Raw genomic sequence first — 24,433 nt, forward strand, 5'->3', positions numbered from 1 at the left:
GCTTGCCTTCTCTACTGGACTCTAAGCCCCATGTGGGTAGATAACACATCTGTTTCTTTTGAGACTGTTTACCGTTACCTAACAGGTGTCTAGCATATACTAGGCACTCAATAAATATTTGTGAAATGAATGGCTGAAACAATAACATTATTTATTTTTCTTCAGAATTCTTTTCTGGACAGATTGGGATGCCAATTTTCCTCGCATCGAATCTGCTTCCATGAGTGGTGCTGGCAGAAAAACCATCTACAAAGACATGAAAACTGGAGCTTGGCCAAATGGACTAACTGTGGACCACTTTGAAAAAAGGATAGTTTGGACAGATGCCAGGTTTAAAAAAAATGATATTTTTCTTCTATATCTTCTGTTACCTTTCACAGATCGTATTTATAAACTCAAAAGATATCCTAACATGCATGTATTATGTATACACACACTGAAATTGGTGGTAATATTTATTTGTTTTCCATATGATGGTGGTGGTGATGTTTGTTTGTTTTTGTTATGATGGGCTTATTTTTTCTTTCTACAAATCAGACACCCATAAAATATTTTAAATATTTTTTATAAAATATTTTCTCTGGCATTTATGTCAGTAATATAACATAACTGGACTATCTGAATAAGTTTTGATAAAATACTGATTTATTACCTTTCTGTAGGTCAGATGCTATTTATTCAGCCCTCTATGATGGAACAGGCATGATAGAAATCATCCGAGGTCATGAATACCTTTCCCATCCTTTTGCTGTGTCTCTATATGGGAGTGAGGTCTACTGGACAGACTGGAGGACCAACACATTGTCAAAAGCCAATAAGTGGACAGGGCAGAATGTCAGTGTGATTCAGAAAACCAGTGCCCAGCCATTCGACCTTCAGATATACCACCCCAGCCGACAGCCCCACGGTAAGTGCTGGTTGTGAAGTAACCACCCAGAAAGTATTTTCACCTTAATCATATAAGATTTGAAGTGCAAAATCAGTTCTATAAGTTATTAATATTTTATGTATATGGTATAAGTAGTTCCAGCCTTTGTTTTAATTAGTTCAGAATATTTTTTTCTTTCCCTTTTTTTCATATAGCAGTAAAGAAATCTTAGAAATTAAAGGTTTTATACAACGTCCTCACATTTTTAGTCACTGCTTGTATCTATAAAAAATACTGTGGAAAGTTGTAAAAGGTCTTTATATTGAGAATCTATCACCAGACTAGGATCAGAAAGGACACATTGATGTTTGCCTTCAAATGTTGCCTGTGAAGTATGTTGGGAGGAGAAGGAGTGGTGTGGAAGAGAGAATGAAGCATCTGCTTGAGCTTTTCCATCTTTTTTTTTTTCCAACGTTTTTATTTATTTTTGGGACAGACAGAGACAGAGAATGAACGGGGGAGGGGCAGAGAGAGAGGGAGACACAGAATGGGAAACAGGCTCCAGGCTCCGAGCCATCAGCCCAGAGCCTGACGCGGGGCTCGAACTCATGGACCATGAGATCGTGACCTGGCTGAAGTCGGACGCTTAACCGACTGCGCCACCCAGGCGCCCCTGAGCTTTTCCATCTTAAGAGAACTGAGTTCACATGAACATATGTGCTACCTCTCCCCATACACTCCACATTTTGGTTCAATAGTAATCTCCATCTTGGCTTTGGGATTTCATTTCTTCCACTCAATCCTTGCCAAATGTTCTTAATATCAAGTCTGAACAGTTTTCTTCCTTTTTTTTTTTTTTTTTTTTTTTTTCTGGGCTACTATGGCCATCCAGTGTAATGTCAGCTGATCCTTTTATACCTCTTGATGGAGTCTTCCCTTTTATAATGTGTGTCTTAACCAAAAGAATCTCATTCCAAAGCAAACAGTGTTTTCTTATCATTAGTAGATTTTTACTTGAGCATGTTATGTTCAGATGACAGCTCTTTACTGGAGGATACATTTTCCCCTTGTCTCCCTCTTTCAGTGTAGAGTAGACAGATCTTCCACTTTGTTAGCATTTCTGGTCTTACAGACTTCACTTCAATCCTTATTTTAGATTTATGTTATTTATCTTCACCTGGTTATGACTAAAACTACTCACCTTTCTGGTCTGTAAATTCCTTAGCTATCCTTTTTCTTTCTTCAATAGTTGGCCTTCATTCTCTCTTGATACTATTTCTTCTACCAAAACTTCCTCATCTGTAAAATTTTCTGTGCCCTGTCTCTGACATAGTCTTATTGAATCTAGTTTTGGTCCCAGACACTTTCAGTTTCTCAGTCTCAGTTTTCTTATATAACAGATCCTTCTTTGTCTGTGGGAGTTTCTACATACCATGTACTAAATGAGCAATCATGTTAAACCTTTTCTATCATCCTTAATCCCTCTACCCTTTTCATCCTACAAACCTGCATGACATGGGGACATTAAGAGGAGACAATAGAGCTTAGTCACTTTTGTGCTTAATAGGCATTTGATTTAACTAAATTGAAATAAAGCAGGAAATCATGATTCTGGCCAACAATGTGACACTAATACAATACGATAAAAAAATTTTCTTTTCTGAATACTTCCTTCAGCATGAAAGAGTATCAAGTCATCAACATACAATGTTGATGACAAATGCAGAATTGGTTTTAATTTTTATGAAAGCAAAATATGTACTTCTATGTTTTTGTGACCCAGACTTTGGCATTTTTTAGGAGCTGTAGTTTTTATGTTTAGAGTAATTTAAATGAATTGGACCGTGAAAAACGGCCTGGTTTTATGTATTACATCATTCCCCTCCTCAAAATAGGATCAATGTATTTCATTTACTAACTGTCTAATTTGCCCACATTGACATGAGCCCTAGAAAATTTATAGAATGGAAAGTAAAATGATACTTTCTAGCTTTTCTGACGTTTTCATATATATAGAAAGGAACCGAAACGAAGTACAGTAGTTCCCTCCCCACACTCTGCCATGGTTTCACTCTCCCTGATCACCTCTGGTCTAAAAGCAGAATATCCTCCTTCTAAACTATCATTAGAAGATCAATGACAGCCTAACACTATGTTACAATGCCTATGTCATTCACCTCACTTCATCCATCACGTAGGTGTTTTATCATTTCATAACATCACAAGCACAAGGGTGAGTACAATATGGTATTTTGAGACAGAGAAATACCACGTTCACATAAATTTTATGACAGTATGATATTATAATTTTTCTATTTATTGTCAATCGATTGCTGTGTCTAATTATTAAATTAGATTTATCATAGATATATATCATAGGTATGTGTGCATAGGAAAAAAACATAGTATATATAGGACTTGGTAACATCAATAATTTCAGGCATCTATTTGGGATGTATCCTTCCTGGATAAGGAGAGATTGCTGTAATCCATTTGTTGGTGGGGAGATTTTTTTGACATAATTTTTTTAATGTTTTTATTTTTATTTTTTTGAGAGACACAGAGAGAGACAGAGCGCAAAGTGAGGGAGGGGCAGAGAGAGGGAGACGCAGAATCCAAAGTAAGTTCCAGGCTCTGAGCTGTCAGCACAGAGCCCGACGTCAGGCTTGAACCCATGAACTATGAGATCATGACCTGAGCCGAAGTTGGACACTTAACTGACAGAGCCACCCAGGTGCCCCAACATCATTTTTTAAATTTCTTTTGAGAGAGACAGAGAGAGAGAGAGAGAGAGAGAGAGAGAGAGAGGGAGGGAGGGAGGGAGAGAATCTTAAGCAGGCTCCACACTCAGTGTGGAGCCCAAGGCAGAACTCAATCCCACCCCTGAGATCATGATCTGAGATGAAATCAAGAGTCAGATGCACAACTGACAGCCACCCAGGCACCAAGTGACGTTTTCACTTAACTTGAAACATGATTTATATAAGACTTCTCCAATTTGCAGAAAATAAAGAAGTTTTTACTTTATGGATCTGATTTAACATACAGAATTCAGGGCAGATATTCTAGTCTTTATATACTTTTAGAGAATGTCACCTATAACGAGACCTTGCTATTTCCTAATTGAAATTCAGTTTCCAATTTTGAGAATGATCAGAGAGCATTCTACTTTTCCCCATTATAAGGATCACTGAGCATATAACAATCATTATCCATCCTGTTTATCTGCTTCAGTGAAGTAACACTTCCACTGCTATGGGAAAAAATAAAAAAAAGATGTACGAATATATTGACTATTACCAAGGATAGAGTTGCAGTAAAAATGGTGGCAAAGGTTCAGTGTTAATACAAGTAAAATAATAATAGCACCCTGTTTTCTGGTGAATAATAATGTAAAGTTCACGGAAAATAATAAATTTTAAAAATACATGACATTCAGTGCTATAAAATTGAAATATATCTTTCAAAAATTAAAGAAATAAAGGTTACAAATAGTCTTTGAAATTATCTAATCCTCCAAGTAGGAAGTTAATGAATGTTTTAATACCAGTTTTCATACATTCATCTTGTGCATAAATTTCCAAGTTGGTTATTGAACACAAAAGTAAAACTTTTCAAAAGGAAAATGTATTTTAGAACCTTTGGTTTCTAATGTTGTTGTTATTTGGGATGAAGAAGAAACAATCAAAGCTCAAACGTATGCAATATAAAGGAGCAATAGTGGGTATATTAAATCTAATTTTTAAAAAATGTTTATGTTTGAGAGAGAGAGAGCACACACACAACTGGGAGAAGGGCACTGAGAGAGGGGACAGAGGATCCAAGCCAACTCTGTATGCTGATAGCAGAGACACCTATGCGGGCTTGAACTCACAAACTGTGAGATCATGACCTGAGCCAAAGTCAGAGGCTTAATTGACTGAGCCACCCAGACACCCCACTGTCATTGATCATTTTAATGCATGTTTCTATACATAAATATGTATCTTTACTTAATAACTTTGGGGTTTGTTGCTGTCATTAGCAAGTCATATGGTCTTTTAGTTGCCAGAAACTGATAGATGAACATAAGCCCTTCCAAAATGTATCACTAAACCCTAATGAAAATTAACCCATAGTCTTTGTTTTATAGTTTTTCTTTATTTTTTGAATCTACTCTCGGCAACTTTCAAATACTTTCAAATAATACTTAGTATTATTTTTTTATAAAGGACTTTTATTTATTTTGAAAGAGAGTGTGAGTAGGTTAGTGACAGAGAAAGAGGGGAGAGAGAGAATCAGAAGCAGACTCCACACTGTCAGTGCAGAACTCGATGTGGGGCTCGAACTTGTGAACTGTGAGATCATGACCTGAGCCGAAATTAAGCGTCTGCCGCTTAACCGACTGAGCCACCCAGGCGCCCCTTAATAGAGTATTATTAACTGTGATCACCCACACTGTACATTACATTGCCATGGCTTATTTATTTTACAACTAGAAGTTTGTACCTTTTGACTCTCTTCATCCATTTCACCCAAACCCCACCTTTTCCTTTTGGAAACCAGCAATTTGTTCTCTGTATTTATACGTTCAGTGTTTTGTTGCTGTTGTTGTTTTGTTTTAAGATTTTACATGTAAGTGAGATCATATGGCATTCGTGTTTCTCTGTTTGACTTATTTCTCTTAGCATAATGCCCTCAAGGTCCATACATGTTGCTGCAGATGACAAGATTTCCTTCCTTTTTCATGACGAAATATTTTGAAATATATAAATGTTCTTTATCCATTCATCCATTGATAGGCACCTAGATTGTTCCCATGTGTTTGCTACTATAAAGTGCTGCAATGAACATGAGAGTGCATATGACATCTCCTATGCCAAAAAAGCAAAGCAAGAAAGTTTAAAGTAAGGACACAGAGTAGTTTTATGCTGATAGATACTGTAGGAACCGAGGACAGAAATATGAAAATAAAATATTGGGAAATTTGGAATAAGAATGTTACATAACATGTACTGTAGTTTCACACTGGTTGGGATAGTCACATTTCATCCCTATATGCCCCTTTCCATTGATTGGGCTGACAACTAGACACTTAACCTAAATTTTCTATTTTTTTAAAGTTTTATCCATTTATTTTTGAAAGAAAGAAAGAGAGAGAACGCAAGCGGGGGGAGGGTCAGAGAGAGAGAGAGGGAGACACAGAACCCAAAGCAGGCTCCAGACTCTGAGCTGTCAGCACACAGCCCTATGCAGGTCTGGAACGCGTGAACTGTGAGATCACGACCTAAGCTGAAGTCGGACGCTCAACCCACTGAGCCATCCAAGCGCCCCTAAATTCTCTATTTTCTATATATGTTGTGTATTGGCAATTGATAGCATGTAGTTGATACTTAACGTCCAACCTACTGAATAAATACATGGGAGATGGTAGTTTTCTTAGCATAGAGAGCTCATATAAATAAATATATTTGTTACTTTTATAATATTTGTTACACAAGAACACCATCATAGATTTCCCTTTAAGGTAAAAATGAATAATAAACATTTATGAAGCCATCTAATTTAAATACATTTTTATCAGTAAAGCACAGCTATTAATTGGATAAATTTTGAGTGCATTAAAAACCAACAGCAACAACAAAATTTATGATAAACTATTTTTGAGAAATATGTTAGTTTTGTTTGGATAATGAGATCTGGGCTTGTATGATTAAGCATTAAATTAAAATTATATCATCATCCTGACTTTGTAATAATAAGGAAGGTATGCACTTATATTGCCTTTTTATTAGTCCTTTACAGGCATTACTTTCAATCTGCACAAAGATTTGCAAGAAACATTCTCCTTCTGAGAGGCTTCTCACTTCAAAGCCATATAACCATTATGAATCTTTACACAATTCAGATTTCACCTCCTTCATGTTCATGCTTAACACCACAAGAACTCCTTTAGCACTTAGAGCTTGTATGGTTATATAATATTTTCCTAACTCTGTTTTATTTACCCACTACATTATACAATATTTGAGTAGAAGATTGCCACTTATTTATTTGTGTCCACTATATAGCAAAGTCCTTTATAATGTTATTAATTATAATGTTAGCACCTGACACTTGCTAATTTTCATTCCAATTGTATGAGGAAGGTGTTAGCAACATCGTTTTATAGATAAGGAACCTAAGGAAGATAAATACTAAGTTATTTCCTCAAGGTCTATAGCCAGAAGGTGTTTGCCCAGTTATCTGACTTCAAGGAAAGTGACCTCAGAGCTCTTGCCTTAACCACTCTGCTCTACAGGAAGTTCCGGTTTGAGATTCTCCTTGGAATTGTTATTTTATGTCACCAGATGGCAGTAGAGAGTCGTCTTATTGCCTTTTAAGTGGGACAGACTAATTCTTACCTTCTTGGAGTTTATAGTCTAGAAGGGGAACAAACTAAATTAAAAACTAGGATCAATAAAATAACTGTTATCATGGATTGAGTTTGAATGTAAGAGTATAGCAAATAGATTTTAAAGGGCAGTAGGGTGTGTTCCTAAAAAGACCTTGGGTTAGTCTAGTTCAACCCATTGCTCTGTCTCTCACTAACTAGGCTTGTCTAGCTGAGGCAAAATAATTCACTTCTGGGATCTCATTTCCTCATTTGTAAGTCGAAGCAGCTAGAGGTAAGGAGGAAATAAATGGAAAACAAGATTGGGCAGGGATCAGACCATGTTGGTATTTAAATGGCGTGTTCAAGGAATTTTAATTTTTATCCTCTAGGATAGCTAGTTTGAATGATTTCAGACTTGAATGTACATCCAAATTACCTACAGAGGTCACTAAAACACAGATTACTGGGCTGCGCTCAAGAGCTTTAGATTCAGTAGGCCTGAAGTGTGGCTTCAGATTTTGCATTTTTTATTTTTTTATTTTTTTTATTTTTTTATTTTTTTTTATTTTTTTTTTTTAATGTTTATTTATTTTTGAGACAGAGAGACAGAGCATGAATGGGGGAGGGTCAGAGAGAGGGAGACACAGAATCTGAAACAGGCTCCAGGCTCTGAGAGGTCAGCACAGAGCCCGACGCGGGGCTCGAACTCACGGACTGCGAGATCATGACCTGAGCCGAAGTCGGACGCTTAACCAACCGACTGAGCCACCCAGGCGCCCCCAGATTTTGCATTTTTAACAAATTCCCAGGGGATGGTGATGTTGCCTAAAGAACCACTTTAGAGTCTTAAGTGAAGGAGAAAATCATTTTTATTTGTTTGGTCAACGGAGTGAGAAGAGCAGATTTGGGTGCTAGAAACACGATTTCATCTGTGCGGGGGATAGATTGCAGAGAGACAGCACTGCAGGTAGCACTGGTGAGTGGGCTACTTCAGTAGATCCAGAGCTTAGGTGATGCAAAATCTGGGATGATGGTCATAAGAACAGAGAGAATGGTATGGTTGAGATATGCTTAGAGGCAAAATCAATAAAAATGGTGATAGAAGTTGTGGAGTGGGGGAGATTGGGAAGAAAAGGAAGAATTTGAGATGGTTGTTTTCTCTAGTTTCTGTAATTGGCTTTATGATCAAGATATGACCTAGAGTCCATGGGATTGAGTTAAGGGAGGAGTCCACAAACTTCTGTGAAAGACCTGATAGTAAGCGTTTTAGGCTTTACAGGCCATATGGTCTCTGTTGCAGCTATTCAACTTAGCTGTGTGTGAAAGTAATCACATGGAAAATGAACTGTTGTAGCTATGTTTCAATAAAACTTTATTTATAGACACCAAATTTGAATTTCATATACTTTTCATGTTATAGAATATTATTCTTTTTTTTTTTTTTTTTTTTTTTTGCCCTACAGTATTAGCCTGCAGGCCAAAGTCTACTGACACCTGGTTTAAAGGATAAACTAGGGGCGCCTGGGTGGCGCAGTCGGTTAAGCGTCCGACTTCAGCCAGGTCACGATCTCGCGGTCCGTGAGTTCGAGCCCCATGTCAGGCTCTGGGCTGATGGCTCAGAGCCTGGAGCCTGTTTCCGATTCTGTGTCTCCCTCTCTCTCTGCCCCTCCCCCGTTCATGCTCTGTCTCTCTCTGTCCCAAAAATAAATAAACGTTGAAAAAAAAATTTAAAAAAAAAAAAATAAAGGATAAACTAAAAAAATAAGCTTTTGATACACTCAATTTGAGGTACCTCTGGGACATGATGGAATATTCAGGGCTATAAGGCAAGGAGAGTTTAAGCAAGAACTAGAGCTTCGGTATTCATTTAATTTTAGGTTGAAGACAAAAAGATAAATGAGATTTCCCAAGAATCTTACAGAAAATGAGAAGAGGGCAAGGACAGAGCCTTGAAGAAAGCGAACACTAAAGAAGAAGGCAAGGCAGAATGCTGAGGAGGTGACCAGAAACAAAGAGATAACAGTCAAAAGAAACAAAAAACAAAAACGAAAAAACAAAACAAAACAAAAAAAAAACCACTAAGACAAGTTTCAAGATGACAGAGTGACAGTGGCCACTTCTCATGGAGAAGTCAAGAAAGATAAAGACATAAGTGTATTCATTGGATTTAGTAATTTGGAGGACAGTCGGCCATAATTTAATTTAGAACAATTTCAGTGGAGCTGTTTGCCTGTATCCTAGTGATCACAACTATGTCTGAGGTTAGGCATTATTATAAATATTCAAGCCTTTTTACTAAAAATAAATATAATTTATTAAACAAAGGGCTATGTTATTAAGTCGCACAATGTAAATGCAAAGAAAAAAAAAAACAAGTGTCATAACAATTAGCTTAGAAGATGCTTGTAATTAAGAGGAAAACTCTAGAGCCAACTCTAGAGCCAGACTGTTTGGGTTCACATTCTAATTTTTTCCTATCCTGTCTGTATGACCATTATCTATCCTATCTTTTTATTTGCAAAATGCAATCATTGAAAAGATTAAGTGTGTTAGTTTCTTTTCTTTTCTTTTTTTTTTTTTTTTTTTAAGAGAGAGAGACAAAGAGCAAGTGGGGGAGGGGCAGAGAGAGAGGGAGACAGAATCCCAAGCAGGCTCTGCACCATCAACACAGAGGAGGATACAGGGCTCAAACTCACAAATGTGAGATTTTGACCTGAGCTGAAGTCAAGAGTTGGACATTTAACCAACTGGGCCACCCAGGTGCCTCTGCATTAGTTTCTTTTTAAAGCACTTACAAGATATCTGACAAATACTTAGCACTGTATAAATGTTGTTAAGTAAATGATAGATAAATAATAGATAATAAGATAGATAGATGATCGGGGCGCCTGGGTGGCGCAGTCGGTTAAGCGTCCGACTTCAGCCAGGTCACGATCTCGCGGTCCGTGAGTTCGAGCCCCGCGTCAGGCTCTGGGCTGATGGCTCAGAGCCTGGAGCCTGCTTCCAGTTCTGTGTCTCCCTCTCTCTCTGCCCCTCCCCCGTTCATGCTCTGTCTCTCTCTGTCTCAAAAATAAAAAATAAACGTTAAAAAAAAATTAAAAAAAAAAAGATAGATAGATGATAGATAGATAGACACACAATTCCCTTAGTTACTTTGTTTTACACATCACCATCTCTCCCCTCCCATTAGAAGAGGAGTTGTTTATAAACCTGGAGAAATTATACCTTTCTTCTTTTGTATATAAACCTTCTCCCATCCAGCATGTTGGCCATCGTTCTGTGTCCTCTCTCAGCTCAAAGGTCTTTTCTTAATCACAACTTCAGTTGTGTTTAATACTCAGAGTAGTTCAGTTTTTTCATGAATCAAGAACGATTCCACTACTCTGATGGTGGTGGTGGTCTTGGTTGTGGTGGTGGCTTTCTTCTGTATTTCTTTAGTTGCTATGTTTGGAATCTGTTCTTGAAAGAATTCATACATGATTGTCACTTTAAATATAGAGTGTTGCAAGTACTTTGTATATTAGACTTTTACCGATTACGAGATGTTTTCCCAGTCTGAAGAAACTTTTCTCTTTCTGAAAAGATCTCAGTTCAATGGGGACTATATATATATATATATATATATATATATATATATATATATATTTTTATATATATTTATATATATATATATTTGTTGATATAAATAGTACTGTTCAGTAGAAACCACTTTATTTTACTTTCAAAGACAGGCTTCTGGCTCAATCATCCTTTTCAATTTTGTTCTTGAAACCCATAGTGTCTGTCAAATGTGCAAACTATCTTATATAATACATTAATGACAATATCCCTTAGAAAAATCAAAACCCAGAGACATGAATGAGACATGAGGAGTTTATTCAGTTACAACAAGTACATTAAATGTATTTATAAAAATTATACTCCAAGGCAGTATCCATCCCACATGCCTGCTTTGTAAAATATCTATGAGTAGTTAAGAGAATGAATGAATCTAAGTCAATTGGTTCATTTAGAGAAGGAGTATGTATAATAGTTGGAGGCTCAAACTCTAAAATCTGAAACCTATATCCCTCTTAATAGTTCTGTGATTTTAAAGTGTTTTTTTTTTACCGTATTAAAAATTAAGTTTACTCTTCTATAAAATGGGGGCAATTTATTTTTATAAACAAAACTGCCTAATAAGAGAAAAGGAAATAATGCTTATAAAATGCTTTATATCGTGATAAAAATAAATTATTCCATTTTGGAACCTTACTCTTTCTATCAATTTTTATCTCACTTGCCTATTATGTTATGTGGCAATATAAGAACTGTGGGCTATTTCTCAAAGAGTAGTTTTAACATTGAAATGATCTAAGTACCTACTATCACTTCAAGAAAATGTATCTAGAGAAAATAAAACTTTTATTGACCACATTGTAAGAAAATTAGCTTATCTTACTTAAGAAAAGATTCTATATTCTAAGAATACTAGTAATATTGCTCCTTCAGGGGACAAAATTTCACTTATGAAACTGAAAGAAGGAGGGATTCCATTTGGGCCTCTAAATATATTTAATCATAACCAACATTTATCTTGTTAATAAAAAGGTTTGAGAAAAAAAAAAGAAATACTCTTGAAACCATGTTCCAACATGGAGATGAATCTCAAATATTTGCAAATTGTTTAAATCATCTAATTCCACAGTTTACCATATCAAGATCTAACTACCTGTCATAAAAGTCAAATTTCTCTTTCTCCATGTATTTCTATAGATGTATATGTATATAGATGTATATATACACATATATATGTGTGTATGGATACACTCCATCCTACATATCATTGACAGTGTTAAAAACATATTATTTCTCCTGCTGTTTTATAGTATCTCTTTATTTCAAAATTTTATGTGCTATCAGTAAAGGATATTTTATTTTGCATGAGCCCTATTTTAAAATGTTAATGTTTCAGATGCCTGGGTGGCTCAGTTGGTTGGGAATCTGACTCTTGATTTTGGCTAGCTTCATGTTTCCAGGATCAGGGGATCGAGCCCCACTCAGCCAGAGCCTGCTTAAGATTCTCTCTCTCTCTCCCTCTCTCCCTCTCCCTCACTTGCACTTTCTCTCTTTCTCTCTCTCTAAAATATAAATAGGGGCGCCTGGGTGGCTCAGTTGGTTAAGCATCCGACTTCGGCTCAGGTCATGATCTCGTGGTCCGTGAGTTCGAGCCCCGCGTCGGGCTCTGTGCTGACCTCTCAGAGCCTGGAGCCTGTTTCAGATTCTGTGTCTCCCTCTCTCTCTGACCCTCCCCCATTCATGCTCTGTCTCTCTCTGTCTCAAAAATAAATAAATGTTTAAAAAAAAATTAAAAATAAATAAATAAATAAACAAACAAACAAATAAATAAAATAATACATAAAAAATAATAAAATGCTAATATTCTAAGAATGGTAAGCTGGTGTGAAATAGTTAAATCAAAATGCTTTCACTTTTACTTGTAGTTGATAGCAGCTTTGAAGAGATGAGGTTTCTGACTGAGGTGAAGTGAATGGCATGTGATATCAGAGCAAGGAGGAATTTTTGAGATTTGAGTAAACCTGTGAGGCTTCCATAATGAGGAGCTTAGAACTTCATACAGTACTGAGAGCCTGGTAGAAGAGAGAGAAGAAATGAACAATGAAGAAGAAAAGTGAGCGTTGAAACATGCCAAAGACATGTTGCTACCTCATTCTAACTATTGATATAAAAAGACAAAATGGAACTCACGTTCTCCTCTTATACCTTCTTCCTGTAATACATAGACCTCTGCTTCCAAGAAGAGTTAGACAGACTAGCACCCAATTTAGTTTTGTAATGAATCCTTCTGTGTTATCTTAAAAGCATATTATAAATTAATGGGATTGGTTGGTTTATCTGAAAAACTAAATTACCGTTTTTATCATTATTTCTTTGGCAAAATATAATGGAAATATCAAACAACTAAACTGCAAAAGAATTTATATGCAGGTAGTAAGTTTAGCCACTTCATAAATTGCTAGTTTGGAAATATGCAATCTACCTTGCAGCAATAGAAAATATTAGTAAAAAAAGGAATCATCAGAATTCTTTCTGCCTTGGTACACTATTTGATGTACTTGCCTAAGTCATGCAAACCCAAGTGATTTAGAGCCCTCCATTCAAATCCACTAATCGCTGAATCCATGGTTCTACTCCAAGATCAGGACTTTTGAGCCTCTACATTGTTCACATTTTTAACCAGATAATTCTTAGTTTGGAGGAGGGGAGGGGCTTTCCTTTTGCATTGCAGGACATTTATTAGCATTTCTGGCTACTAGTGTGCCAATACTATCTCTAATCAACCACAAATGTCTCCATATATTCCCCACCACTGGTTGAAAACCACTGTTTTAAATAAGAAAGCTTTTTATAATTATAAAATCATCATAAAGCTAGAAACTTGATGCCTGTTCTTTCAAATCATACAGCAGGCACAATGAGTAGCAAGCAAATTAAAATATCAGAAAGACACCTGAAGTCATTTCTTTAGAATAACTGAAAGTTCTTTGGTATTTTAAGATATATATTACCACTAAATATAACATTATATGACATGTTTGTTTTCACCCTTTTACAAAGCACTATGCACAAATAAATGGAAATAGTATTTGTGGCTTTTAGAATTTTTCCCATTGAAATACAGATGTTTATAAAAGATCAGATAAGATTCTTTTAGACATTTTATTTACTTCATAAAAATAGAGTACAGTATAAAATTAATCCATAAACTATGATAAGGTTGATGAAAGTAGCCCCTTCATACCTAGTATTTCTGGGATCTGGTGATATTAAAGCAATAATATTTTGCACATATTTTGTTATATGTGTGTTTTGAATAAGCAATTAATTCCAGTTCTTCAACTTCAAATGTTAAAATTATAATTTCAAGGTATTTGTCAAAAGGAAAATAGAATTTGGGATTAGTGTTTAATTGTAACATCCTTTTGAAAATTCCTCTCTTTAAAAATATTAAATTAGTTTCTAAAAGGAAAATTATAATACAGATAAATTATCTTATTATATTAGTAATTATTTTGTACCAATAAAGTTTATTAGCAGAATGAATATTAGTTACTATAAAAATGGCTACATGAAAGGGAGAAAAATATTTCTCTTACCTAACAAATTGTATTCTGGCATTCTGCCTTGAGCAGAGTTTTATTAAATAAATAAAAATCATACATATTTTATATTGCACCAACATTTGCATACATTTTATTTGAATTTAATGGATAAAATAATTGCTTGGGTTTAAAGGGTTTATTTTTTGCTGGTGAGAAATGGGCTACAATTAAACATGGTTTGCATGAAATATGAAATTATTTTTAATGATATTGTTTTCTTCACAGAGCACACATCAGTCTTATGTGATTGCATAATTAACATTTGGTTCTCCTATAAAATATTGTAATTATGCATTATTTAGTCTCTTTACCTACAGCTATGATGTGCTTTAGAAGATTAACTCACTTTCCAAATATTTAGATTCCTGACTCTTTAGAACATATCCCACCTACACTGAGCATGAGCATGCATATGAATCCAAATGTCCTTAAGTATAACACAGTAATAGATACCAGAGAAATTTTACAAGAAAAAATGTTATGTATATAAGTCATATGTACAAACAATATATTATACATGTGTCATAGTTCCTGCCATCATGACACTGATACTCACACTCAGAGATTGACAAATTAAGGCCCTCAGACTAAATTCACCTTCCTGCCTCTTTTGTAAATAAAATTTTATTTGAGCACAAGTAAACCTTTTGACTCACATATTGTTTATGCTTGCCTTTGTGCTACAATAGCAAAGTAGGATAGTTACTATGAAGGGCATAAGTCCTACAAAAGTGAAAATATTTACTATCTGGCATTTTACAGAAAAAAAAAAGAAAAAGGAAAAGAAAATCCTAATCTTTGATTTACCAGTATTTACCAGCACATACAGACATAAAATGTATCAATATAGGTCACAGATAATTAGAAAGTAGGACAGTAAATAATAAATTGCTTAATGCCTTGTATAGGCAATAATTAAAACTAATGTTCATTAATGGAAGACATCAGCACTAGCTACCTTCATTAGAAACTATTCTGTGAAAGAAAAAGGACTTAGGCTGATTGATGAGGGCAGGTTAAAATATTGGTAATGAAATTCCATGGGAGAAGGACACCATGTGGAAGTGGCAAAGGGCAAGATATAGATATTCAGACAACAATGAAGAATTGATTTGAGCATGTGCATAATATGTGTGCAGAAGAAAAAGAAGAGGTTGGAATATTCTGAGCAGTGCTGCAGAGTACCAGATACAAGGCTGCCATAGGGGTCGTGCAAAGGTGACAAAATAAAACTTTGTGTTGGAATAAGAAAGGTAAAAATGGAAAGAAGGACTCACATATTAGGGAACTGAAATAATACGTAATATGTTAATGAAAAAGAAGTGGAAAAAAATGCTTTGTAATTAAAAGTTTTGTGAGTTTGGAAGGCTGATGACATCTTGAACAAAAATAAACAGAATGGATCAGAATAAAACAAAACAAACAAGAAAAAACACCTGGAAGTTAGAAAGCAGAAGGTAAACCCTAGCCAGCACCAAAAGTATCATGGGAGAAATGGTAGGAGGTAAGATTGAGACTTTGTGAGTAAGACAGTGGGAAGCCATCTAATATTTTTTAGCAAGACAGCTATATGATTAAGTCTGTGTTTCAGAAAATTAATATATGCATTGGGGAGAAACCAGAAATCAAGAGATTACTTAGAAAGTTAGTGTAGCAACCTAAGAGAGAAATGGAGAGAACCTAAAACGAGCCACACACCATGGAATTGCAGGGAATGGTGTACATGGTTAGAGTACAGACTCTTAAATCCCTTACAGGAACTATGTTTGTCTACTATTATATCCAAGCTTTTTAAAAGTAGGCAGAATAACTAGGTGTTTCATAAATATTTATTCAATGCATAAATATACAGATGGGTGTTTCATGTATCTCTAAGATTCTTTGGTCCAATTGAGTTTAGGTAATATGAACTTCCAGTACTCTCTTTCTGCACAGTTGTATTTGCATTTCATCTGTTAAGATTGCTTACAGCATTCCATTCACTGGTCAGCTTTTCCCATCTCCTGCATAGAAATAAATGAGATAGCCTTGGTTCTGTAGCCGTTTACAACCTCTGTATTGATAATTGGATTCTGCAATAGCATTTCTTATAAAATAGTTAATTGCTTTATACCAAGTATTGGCAAACCTTTTTTGTAAAGAGCCAGATAATTAATATTTTAGGGCTTTGTGGGCCATATGATCTCTGCTGAAACTGCCCAACTCTGCTGTTGTAGTGTGAAAGCAGCCATAGACAATGTGTAAGCTAATGAGCATGGGTATGTTATAATAAAAATTTACTTACAAAAACAAGCAGTAGATTATATTTGACTCTGGGGTCACCATTTGCTAATACCTGCTTTATATTAAAATGTGAGTATTGTGAATCAAATTCCTTAATATGGTAATTTGGTATCTGTTCGATTGCATGGTTAGGAACTAAAAATGTTTAACACTGTTATTTCAAAGTGAGAAAATATTAAAAATTGAAAATAAAAAGTCATTTGGATTTTGCACACTGTGAAAGCAGAAAAGATTGTGAATATTACATTACAGTGCTATCATTAATACATATGGGCTACAAAACCAATTTTTTACGTTATTGTGCATACAGAAAGTATTTTGGTTTTGCTTTTAAAAATATTTTATCACAATTATGGATGTTGAGAAGAGCTAATATGATTCTGGGCCAAAAATAGTGGTGTTCAAAGTGAAATCCAAGTACCTATCATTGAGCTGTCTTGGATTATGCTTTTAATTTCTTTGAGAGGAATAACATTGCCTATGTCAATTTTTAAACAAAAATTTTCTCCTCCTTCCTCTTTCTCCCTTTACTCCTCTTTATTTTTTTTTCCGTTTTTCTTCTTTTTCCTCATCCTCTGTTCTTTGTCTTAAGTGTTGAAAACTTGGATTTTTCTCTTACTACTACAGCTAAGTTACCCTGACGCTAGGTATTTAATGATTCTCAAACAAGGCCTCTTCATTCTGGTTCCTGTTCTGCTCACATCTGCTCTCTTGCTTCTCTAATCTACAATTCTTTATAATCATAATCTAACCATAATACATGAATTTTAAAAGGAAGAAAACAAAATATGCGGCACTTACTCCGTGTGTTAGAGGGACTTGGACTCCTAAGGAATATTTAGATGCATGCTTCCATGCTTTTCTAATAGTTTTTATTTTTTATTATTTTTTTTAATTGAGGTAAAATGAGTATATATTGTAGGAGTTTGAGCTGTATATTATAATTCTGTATTTGTATACACTACAAAGCAATCACCACTATAAGTCTAGTGATCATTTATCACATTACAATTGAGACCTGTCACCCATTTTGCCAACCTCCTCAACCTCCATCCCTTCTGATAATCAGCATGTTCTCTATGAGTTTATTTTTGTTTTCATTGGTTAATTTGTTTTATTTTTACATATATAAGTGAAATAATACGGCATTTGTCCTTCTTTATCTGACTTATTTCACTTAGCATAATACCCTAAAGGTCCATCCATGTTGTCACAAATGGAGATATCCTTTTCTATAGCTGAGTAGTATTCCCTCATATGTATCTATATCTATATCTAATATCTATTATATCTGTATCTATCTATATCATCTATATATATCTGTAATCATATCTTTTTTATCAGTACATCCATTGATTGACACTTAGATTGTTTCCATTTCTTGGTTACTATAAATAATGCTGCAGTGATACAGGGTACATATATCTCCTCAAATTAGTGTTTTTGTATTCTTTGGGTAAATACTCAGAAGTGGAATTGATGAATCATGTTAATTGTGTTTTTAATATTTTGAGGAATCTCCATTTGAGTTTTTATAGTGGTGTCACCAATTTACATTGCCACCAAAAATGTCCGGATATTCTCTTTTCTTCACATCCTCTCCAACAGATGTTATTTCTTGTCTCTTTGACAAAAGCCATTTTAACAGATCTGAGATGACATTCTCATTATGGCTTTGATTTGCATTTCCCTGATAACTAATGATACTGAAAATCTTTTCATGTGCCTGTCAGCCACCTCTATGTCATCTTTGGAAAAATGTCTATTTAGATCTTCTGTCCATTTTTAATGAGATTGTTTCGCCTCTAGGTGTTGAATTATATGAGTTCTTTATGTAATTTGGATATTAACTCCGTATATATGATGTGCACATATGTTCTTCCATTTAGCACCTTGCCTTTTGCTTTGTTGATGATTTCCTTTGCTGTGTAGAAGTTTTTAGACTTAATGTAGTTCCATTTGTTTATTTTTGCTTTTGTTTCCATGCCTTCAGAGTCAGATCCAAAGAAACATTATTAAAACTAATGTCAAGGAGCTTACCATCTATGTTTTATTCCAGAAATTTTATGGCTTCATAAAATTGGCTTCTGAATTTTATGGCTTCTGAAGGGCTTCAGACCTTACATTCAAGTCTTTAGTCAATTTTGAGTTAATTTTTGTGTATGGTTAAGATAGTGGTCCAGTTTCATTATTTGGTTTGTGGCTGTCCACTTTTCCCAATACCATTCATTGCAAACAGTCCTTTTCCTATTGTGTATCTTTGACTTCTTTGTCATATATGAATTAAACATATATGTATAGGTTTATTTCTTGGCCTTGTACTCTGTTCCTTTGATATATGTGTCTGCTGCTTTTAAATGGAATGTTCTGTATATATCTGAGTCTAGCTGGTCTAATGTGTCATTTAAGGGTAATGTCTCCTTATCAATTTTATGTCTGGACATCTATATATTGATATAAGTGGCATATTAAAGTTCTCTACTATTACTGTATTGCTGTAAGTTTCTCTCTTTTGACTATTAATATTTGCTTCATGTATTTAAGTACTCCTTTGTTGGGTGAACATTTACAAATATTATATGTTCGTGTTGGACTGACCATGTTATGCCCTTGTCTTTTGTATAATTTATTTAAAGTTTATTTTGTCTGATATAAGTATAACCTATACAAGCTTTTTTTTAACTTTCCATTTGCATCTTTTTTATCCCTTCACTTTTATTTTTTTTAATTTTTTAATGTTTATTGTTGAGAGACAGAAGAGAGTACATGTGAGCATGAGCATGTGCAAGGGAGGGACAGAGAGAGAGAGGGAGGGAGGGAGGGAGAGAGAGAGAATCCCAAGCAGGCTTCTGACACAGGGCTGGATGCCACCATGTTGAGATCATGACCTGAGCCACAATCAAGAGTTGGACACTTAACCGACTGAGCCACTCAGGCACCACCCCCTTCACTTTTAGTCTCTGTGTGTCCTTAGATCTGAAGTGAGACTCTTGCAAGCAAGACCCATGTTTTGCTTTTTGTTTGTGTTTGTTTGTTTCCATTCATCCACTTTGTGTCTTTTGATTGGAGAATTACTCCATTTACATTTAAAGAATTATTGATACGTATGTACTTATTGCCATACTCTTTGTTGTACTTATTGCCATACTCTCATAGTCTCACTTTGTTGATTGTTTTCTGGCCATTTTTATAATTTGTCTCTGTTCCTTTTTTCTTCATTTGCTCTCTTCACTTGTGGTTTGGTGATTTTATTTAGTGTTATATTTAAATTCCTTTCACATTTCTTTTGTGTGTCTACTATAGACTGTTGTTGATTTGTGATTACTGTGAGGTCCACACATAATACCATGGGTAGATGGATAGATGGATTGATAGATAAATAGATAGATATACACACATATATACAGTTTGTTTTAAGTTGATAGCATCTTAAGTTTGACACATTCTAAAGTAACATTTTTATTTCCCTTCTCTACCATGTGTTCTATTTTTAATATCATATTTCACATATTTTCATTGTGTGTATACCTTAACTATTGTAGCTATAGTTAATTTTACTACTTTTGTATTTTAAACTTCATATTAGCTTTATAAGTGGTGAAGCCTTTGCCTTTACTATATATTTATATTTACCAATGAGACTTTTACTCTTATATGTTTTGTTGTTACTAGTTATTCCCTCTTCTTTTTAGCTTAGAGAAATCTCTTCAACATTTTTTGTAAGACCAGTTTGTTGGTGATGAAATTTTTTTTTTTTTTTTTTTTTTTTTTACTTTTTGCTTGTCTAAAAAACTCTATTTCTCTTTCAATTCCAAATAAGAACCTTGCCAGGTAAAGTATTTTTGGTTGGAATGTTGTTTGTTTGTTTTTCCTTTTAGTACTCTGAACATGTCATCCCACTCCCTTGTGGCCTATAAACTTTCTGCTAACAAATATGCTGATAATCTTAAGATTCCAGTATATGTAAGAATTTGTTCTTCTCTTGATGCTTTTGAGATTCTCTCTTCATCTTTAACTTTGGACATTTTAATTATAATGTATCTTGGTTTGGATCCCTTTGTGTTTATTTTATGTGGAACTCTTTGTGCTTCCTGGAACAGGATTCCTGATGCCTATTTTTCCCACATATTAGAAAGTTTTCAACTATCATTTCCTTTTTTTTGTCAAGTTTTTATTTATATTCCAGTTAGTTAACATACAGTACAATATTAGTTTCAAGTGTAGAATCTAACTATTCATCACTTACATGCAATATCCAGCACTCACCACAACAAGTGCCCTCCTCATTACCCATCACACATTCAGTTCATCCCACCACCCATCTCCCCTCCAGTAATCCTCAGTTTGTTCTCTATAGTTGAGAGTCTGTTTTCTGGTTTACTTCCTTTCCCCCCCACCCCCATGTTCATCTGTTTTGTTTCTTAAATTTGACATGAGTGAAATCATATGGTATTTATCTTTCTCTGACTGAATTTCACTTAGCATCATACTCTCTAGCTCCAACCATGTCATCGTAAATGACAAGATTTCATTCTTTTTATGCCTCAGTAACATCCCATTGTGTGTGTGTGTGTGTGTGTGTGTGTGTGTGTATATATATATATATATATATATATTATTTTCTTTATTCATTTATCAGTCAATGGACATTTCAGTTCTTTCCATAATTTGGCTGTTTTTGACAATGCTGCTATAAATCTTGAGGTGCACGTATCCCTTCTAATCAGTAGTTTTGTATCCTTTGAGTAAATATCTAGTTGTGCAATTGCTGGGTTGTAGAGTAGTTTTATTTTTAACTTTTTGAGGAGCCTCCATACTGTTTTCCACAATAGCTGCACCAGTTTGCATTCCCACCAATAGTTCAAGAGAGTTTCCCTATCTTCACATCCTTGCCAATACCTGTTGTTTCTTGTGTTGTTGATTCTAGCCATTCTGACGGGTGTGAGGTGATATTTCACTGTAGTTTTGATTTGTATTACCCTGGTGATCAGTGATGTTGAGCATCTTTTCATGTGTCTCTTAGCCATCTGTATATCTTCACTGGAAAAATATCTGTTCATGTTTACTGCCCATTTTTAAGTGGATTATTTCTTTTTGGATGTTGGCTTTTATAAATTCTTTATATATTTTGCATGCTACCCTTTTGTCAGATATGTCATTTGCAAATATCTTCTTCCTTTCCAAAGGTTGCCTTTTTGTTTTGTTGATTGTTTTTTTCACTGCACAGAAGCTTTTTTATCTTGATGAAGTCCCAATAGTTTATTTTTGCTTTTGTTTCCCTTGCCTCAGGAGACATATGTAGCAAGAAGTTGCGATGGCCAATGTCAAACAGGTTACTGCCTGTGTTCTCCTCTAGAATTTTGGTGGTTTCCTGTTTCACATTTAGGTCTTTCATCTATTTTGAATTTATTTTTGTGTATGTTGTAAGAAAGTGGTCCAGTTTCATTCTTTTACATGTTGTTGTCCATATTTTCCAATATTTGTTGAAGAGACTGTCTTTTTCCCCATTGGATATTCTTTGCTGCTTTGTCAAAGATTAGTTGACCAAATAATTTTGGGTTCATTTCTGGGTTTTCTATTCTGTTCTATTGATCTATGTGTCTGTTCTTGTGCCAGTACCTTACTGTTTTGATCAGTCATTATTAATTTAAATAAACTAACTACTACTCTTCTCTCTCTCTTCTCCTTCTAGGACCCCTATAATGAATATGTTATTCTGTTTGGTGTTGTTGAACAGGTCCCTTAACCTATCTTCACTTTTATTATTATTATTATTTATTATTATTATTTTCCTTTTTCCTCGACTGATTGGGTCATTTCCACTGCCTAGTCTTCTAGGTTGCTTATCCATTCTTGTACTTAATCTAGTTTTATGTTGAACTCCTCTAGTGTGTTTTTTATTTCAGCTATTTTATTGTTTTATAATGTCTGTGACTGCCTTTGGTACTGTGTTATTTTTCTATCCCTTTCTAACTATGTTCATCCATTCTCCAGAGTTCAGTGAACATCTTTATGAACATTACTTTGAACTCTTATCTGGTAGATTATTTACCTCTGCTACATTAAGATCTTCTTCTGGGGTTTTGTCTTATTCTTTTATTTGGGACATATTCCTCTGTCTCCTCATTTTGCTTGATCCTGTTTCTTTTTTTGTTTGTTTGTGTGTTTTGGGTTTTTGTTTTTTGTTTTTTGTTTTTGTTTTTGTTTTTGGTTTGTTTATTTGTTTTGTATGGGGTAAAATTTCTGTCTTCCTTAGTCTTAAAGGAGTGAACTTGCATAGTAGATAAACTTAAGGTTCAAACTATTTTTTTTCCCTGTTGGTTGTTTCTCAGACCTTTGTGATTATTTAAGTAGCCTAAGTCATTCTTCAGAGGTCCCAGTTGTTGAGGGTGTGCCAAGACCTGTCAGTGTTCTAAAGGGAGGAATCTTAGTGCATACTCTCAGACTAATTGTAAGCCAGATCCTCAGGCAGCAGCTTTTAAGGCGTGTAAATATAGTCTTATGGGTTCATAATCATAAACCACACTGACTTTCAAACTTGGGGGATCTGGGCAACAGTTGTAAAAATTATGGCTTTAGATATATGCATAATCTCTTCTTTGGGAGATATCACTAAGGTGTGAGTAGGAAAAGAGTGAGCACTAGTGTGGTGTTTCTCTATTTAGGTTCCCAGGGTCACCTCTGATCTCTGGATATGTTCAGACTGAAGCTACAGAACAAGAAAATAGGCCTTTTTCACACAAATCCTGAGGGAGTGTTTCAGTCTACTATTTATGCAGTGTCCTGTGGCTGGTAGCCTGTCATTGTCTGTTCTCCAAATGTTTCATACCCATGAGGCCCAGAAATGTAACCCCTATCCACAAAACCAGATTCTCAAGTGCTGTCTCCTGTGAGGGCTGTACATACCTGCCAGCTGTGGTGAGACAGTCGGTGGCTACAGTACATGGGGGTAGAATGTTTGGCTGATCAGCTAGGTCTGGGCGGGTGGGCTGTGGCTATGGTGTGTGGGATCAGTGTAATCTGACTGAGCTAGCAGTGAGGGGTGAAGAGGTGAGAGGGATTGCAACAATGGCACCTGCTAGTTCTAGCAACAATAAGGCAGAAGGAAAATGCAAAATGGCACCTGCGAGAATCTCTGTCCTTAGAGAGGGTCTCATCATATCACTGCCTCTCTGACAGAGGGTTTAAGATTAACAAATAAGCTTCCTTTCATATGATCTAAAAGCTTCAAACTGTTGCTTTAATGCTGGTTCCAGGGTGAGTGGGTTTGTGTGTCAGCCATTTAAGAGTGGATTTTCCATTCCCTATAGCACTATGATTTTCCTGGAAGTAAACCTATGGAAGTAAGACAACTGTGTTAGGGGCTCATCTCTTCAATGCAGTTGCCAACGGTTGTGTTGCCTGGTGTGGGACACAAACTACTCACTTTTCAGGGACAAGTTCTATAAATGAGATCCCTCCTGACTGTGGTTTGCAGTGCCTGGGGTGTGATTTCTTCTGAAACCATGTCTCTCTGTCTCCTACCTGTCTCAGTGTGGCCCTTTTATTCTTTGCTATGGAGGTGCTGTTTGGCTAGCTTTCAGGTCCTTTTCATAGGGAGTTGTTCTATATATGGCTGTAGATTTGTTGTGTTCATGGAAGTTGGTGAGTTCAGGATGCCTTTATGCCACCATCTTAAAATCTCTCCTTAATTGATTTTCTTAGGAAAATATTTCTGTGTCTTTCATTTCCATTTATTTTATTTGTTTGCTTGCTTTTAAAGTT

The 24,433-nt window shown here is 35.2% G+C and overlaps 1 protein-coding gene across 1 annotated transcript in view; it reads left to right on the forward strand.

Annotated features, from left to right (window-relative positions):
- Positions 1 to 24,433, forward strand: part of LRP1B (LDL receptor related protein 1B) — a 1,918,909-nt gene that overhangs the window by 1,274,515 nt on the left and 619,961 nt on the right. Inside the window, exons 26-27 of the mRNA XM_047084146.1 lie at positions 166 to 330; positions 663 to 907. Of these exons, the coding sequence (XP_046940102.1) occupies positions 166 to 330; positions 663 to 907 (410 nt within the window). The remainder of the gene's footprint in view (positions 1 to 165; positions 331 to 662; positions 908 to 24,433) is intronic.

This window comes from Lynx rufus, unplaced genomic scaffold, assembly GCF_022079265.1.
Source record: "Lynx rufus isolate CCGP_SWC_20201006 ecotype Redwood Valley unplaced genomic scaffold, mLynRuf1.p SCAF_2, whole genome shotgun sequence".
Lineage (NCBI taxonomy): Eukaryota > Metazoa > Chordata > Mammalia > Carnivora > Felidae > Lynx > Lynx rufus.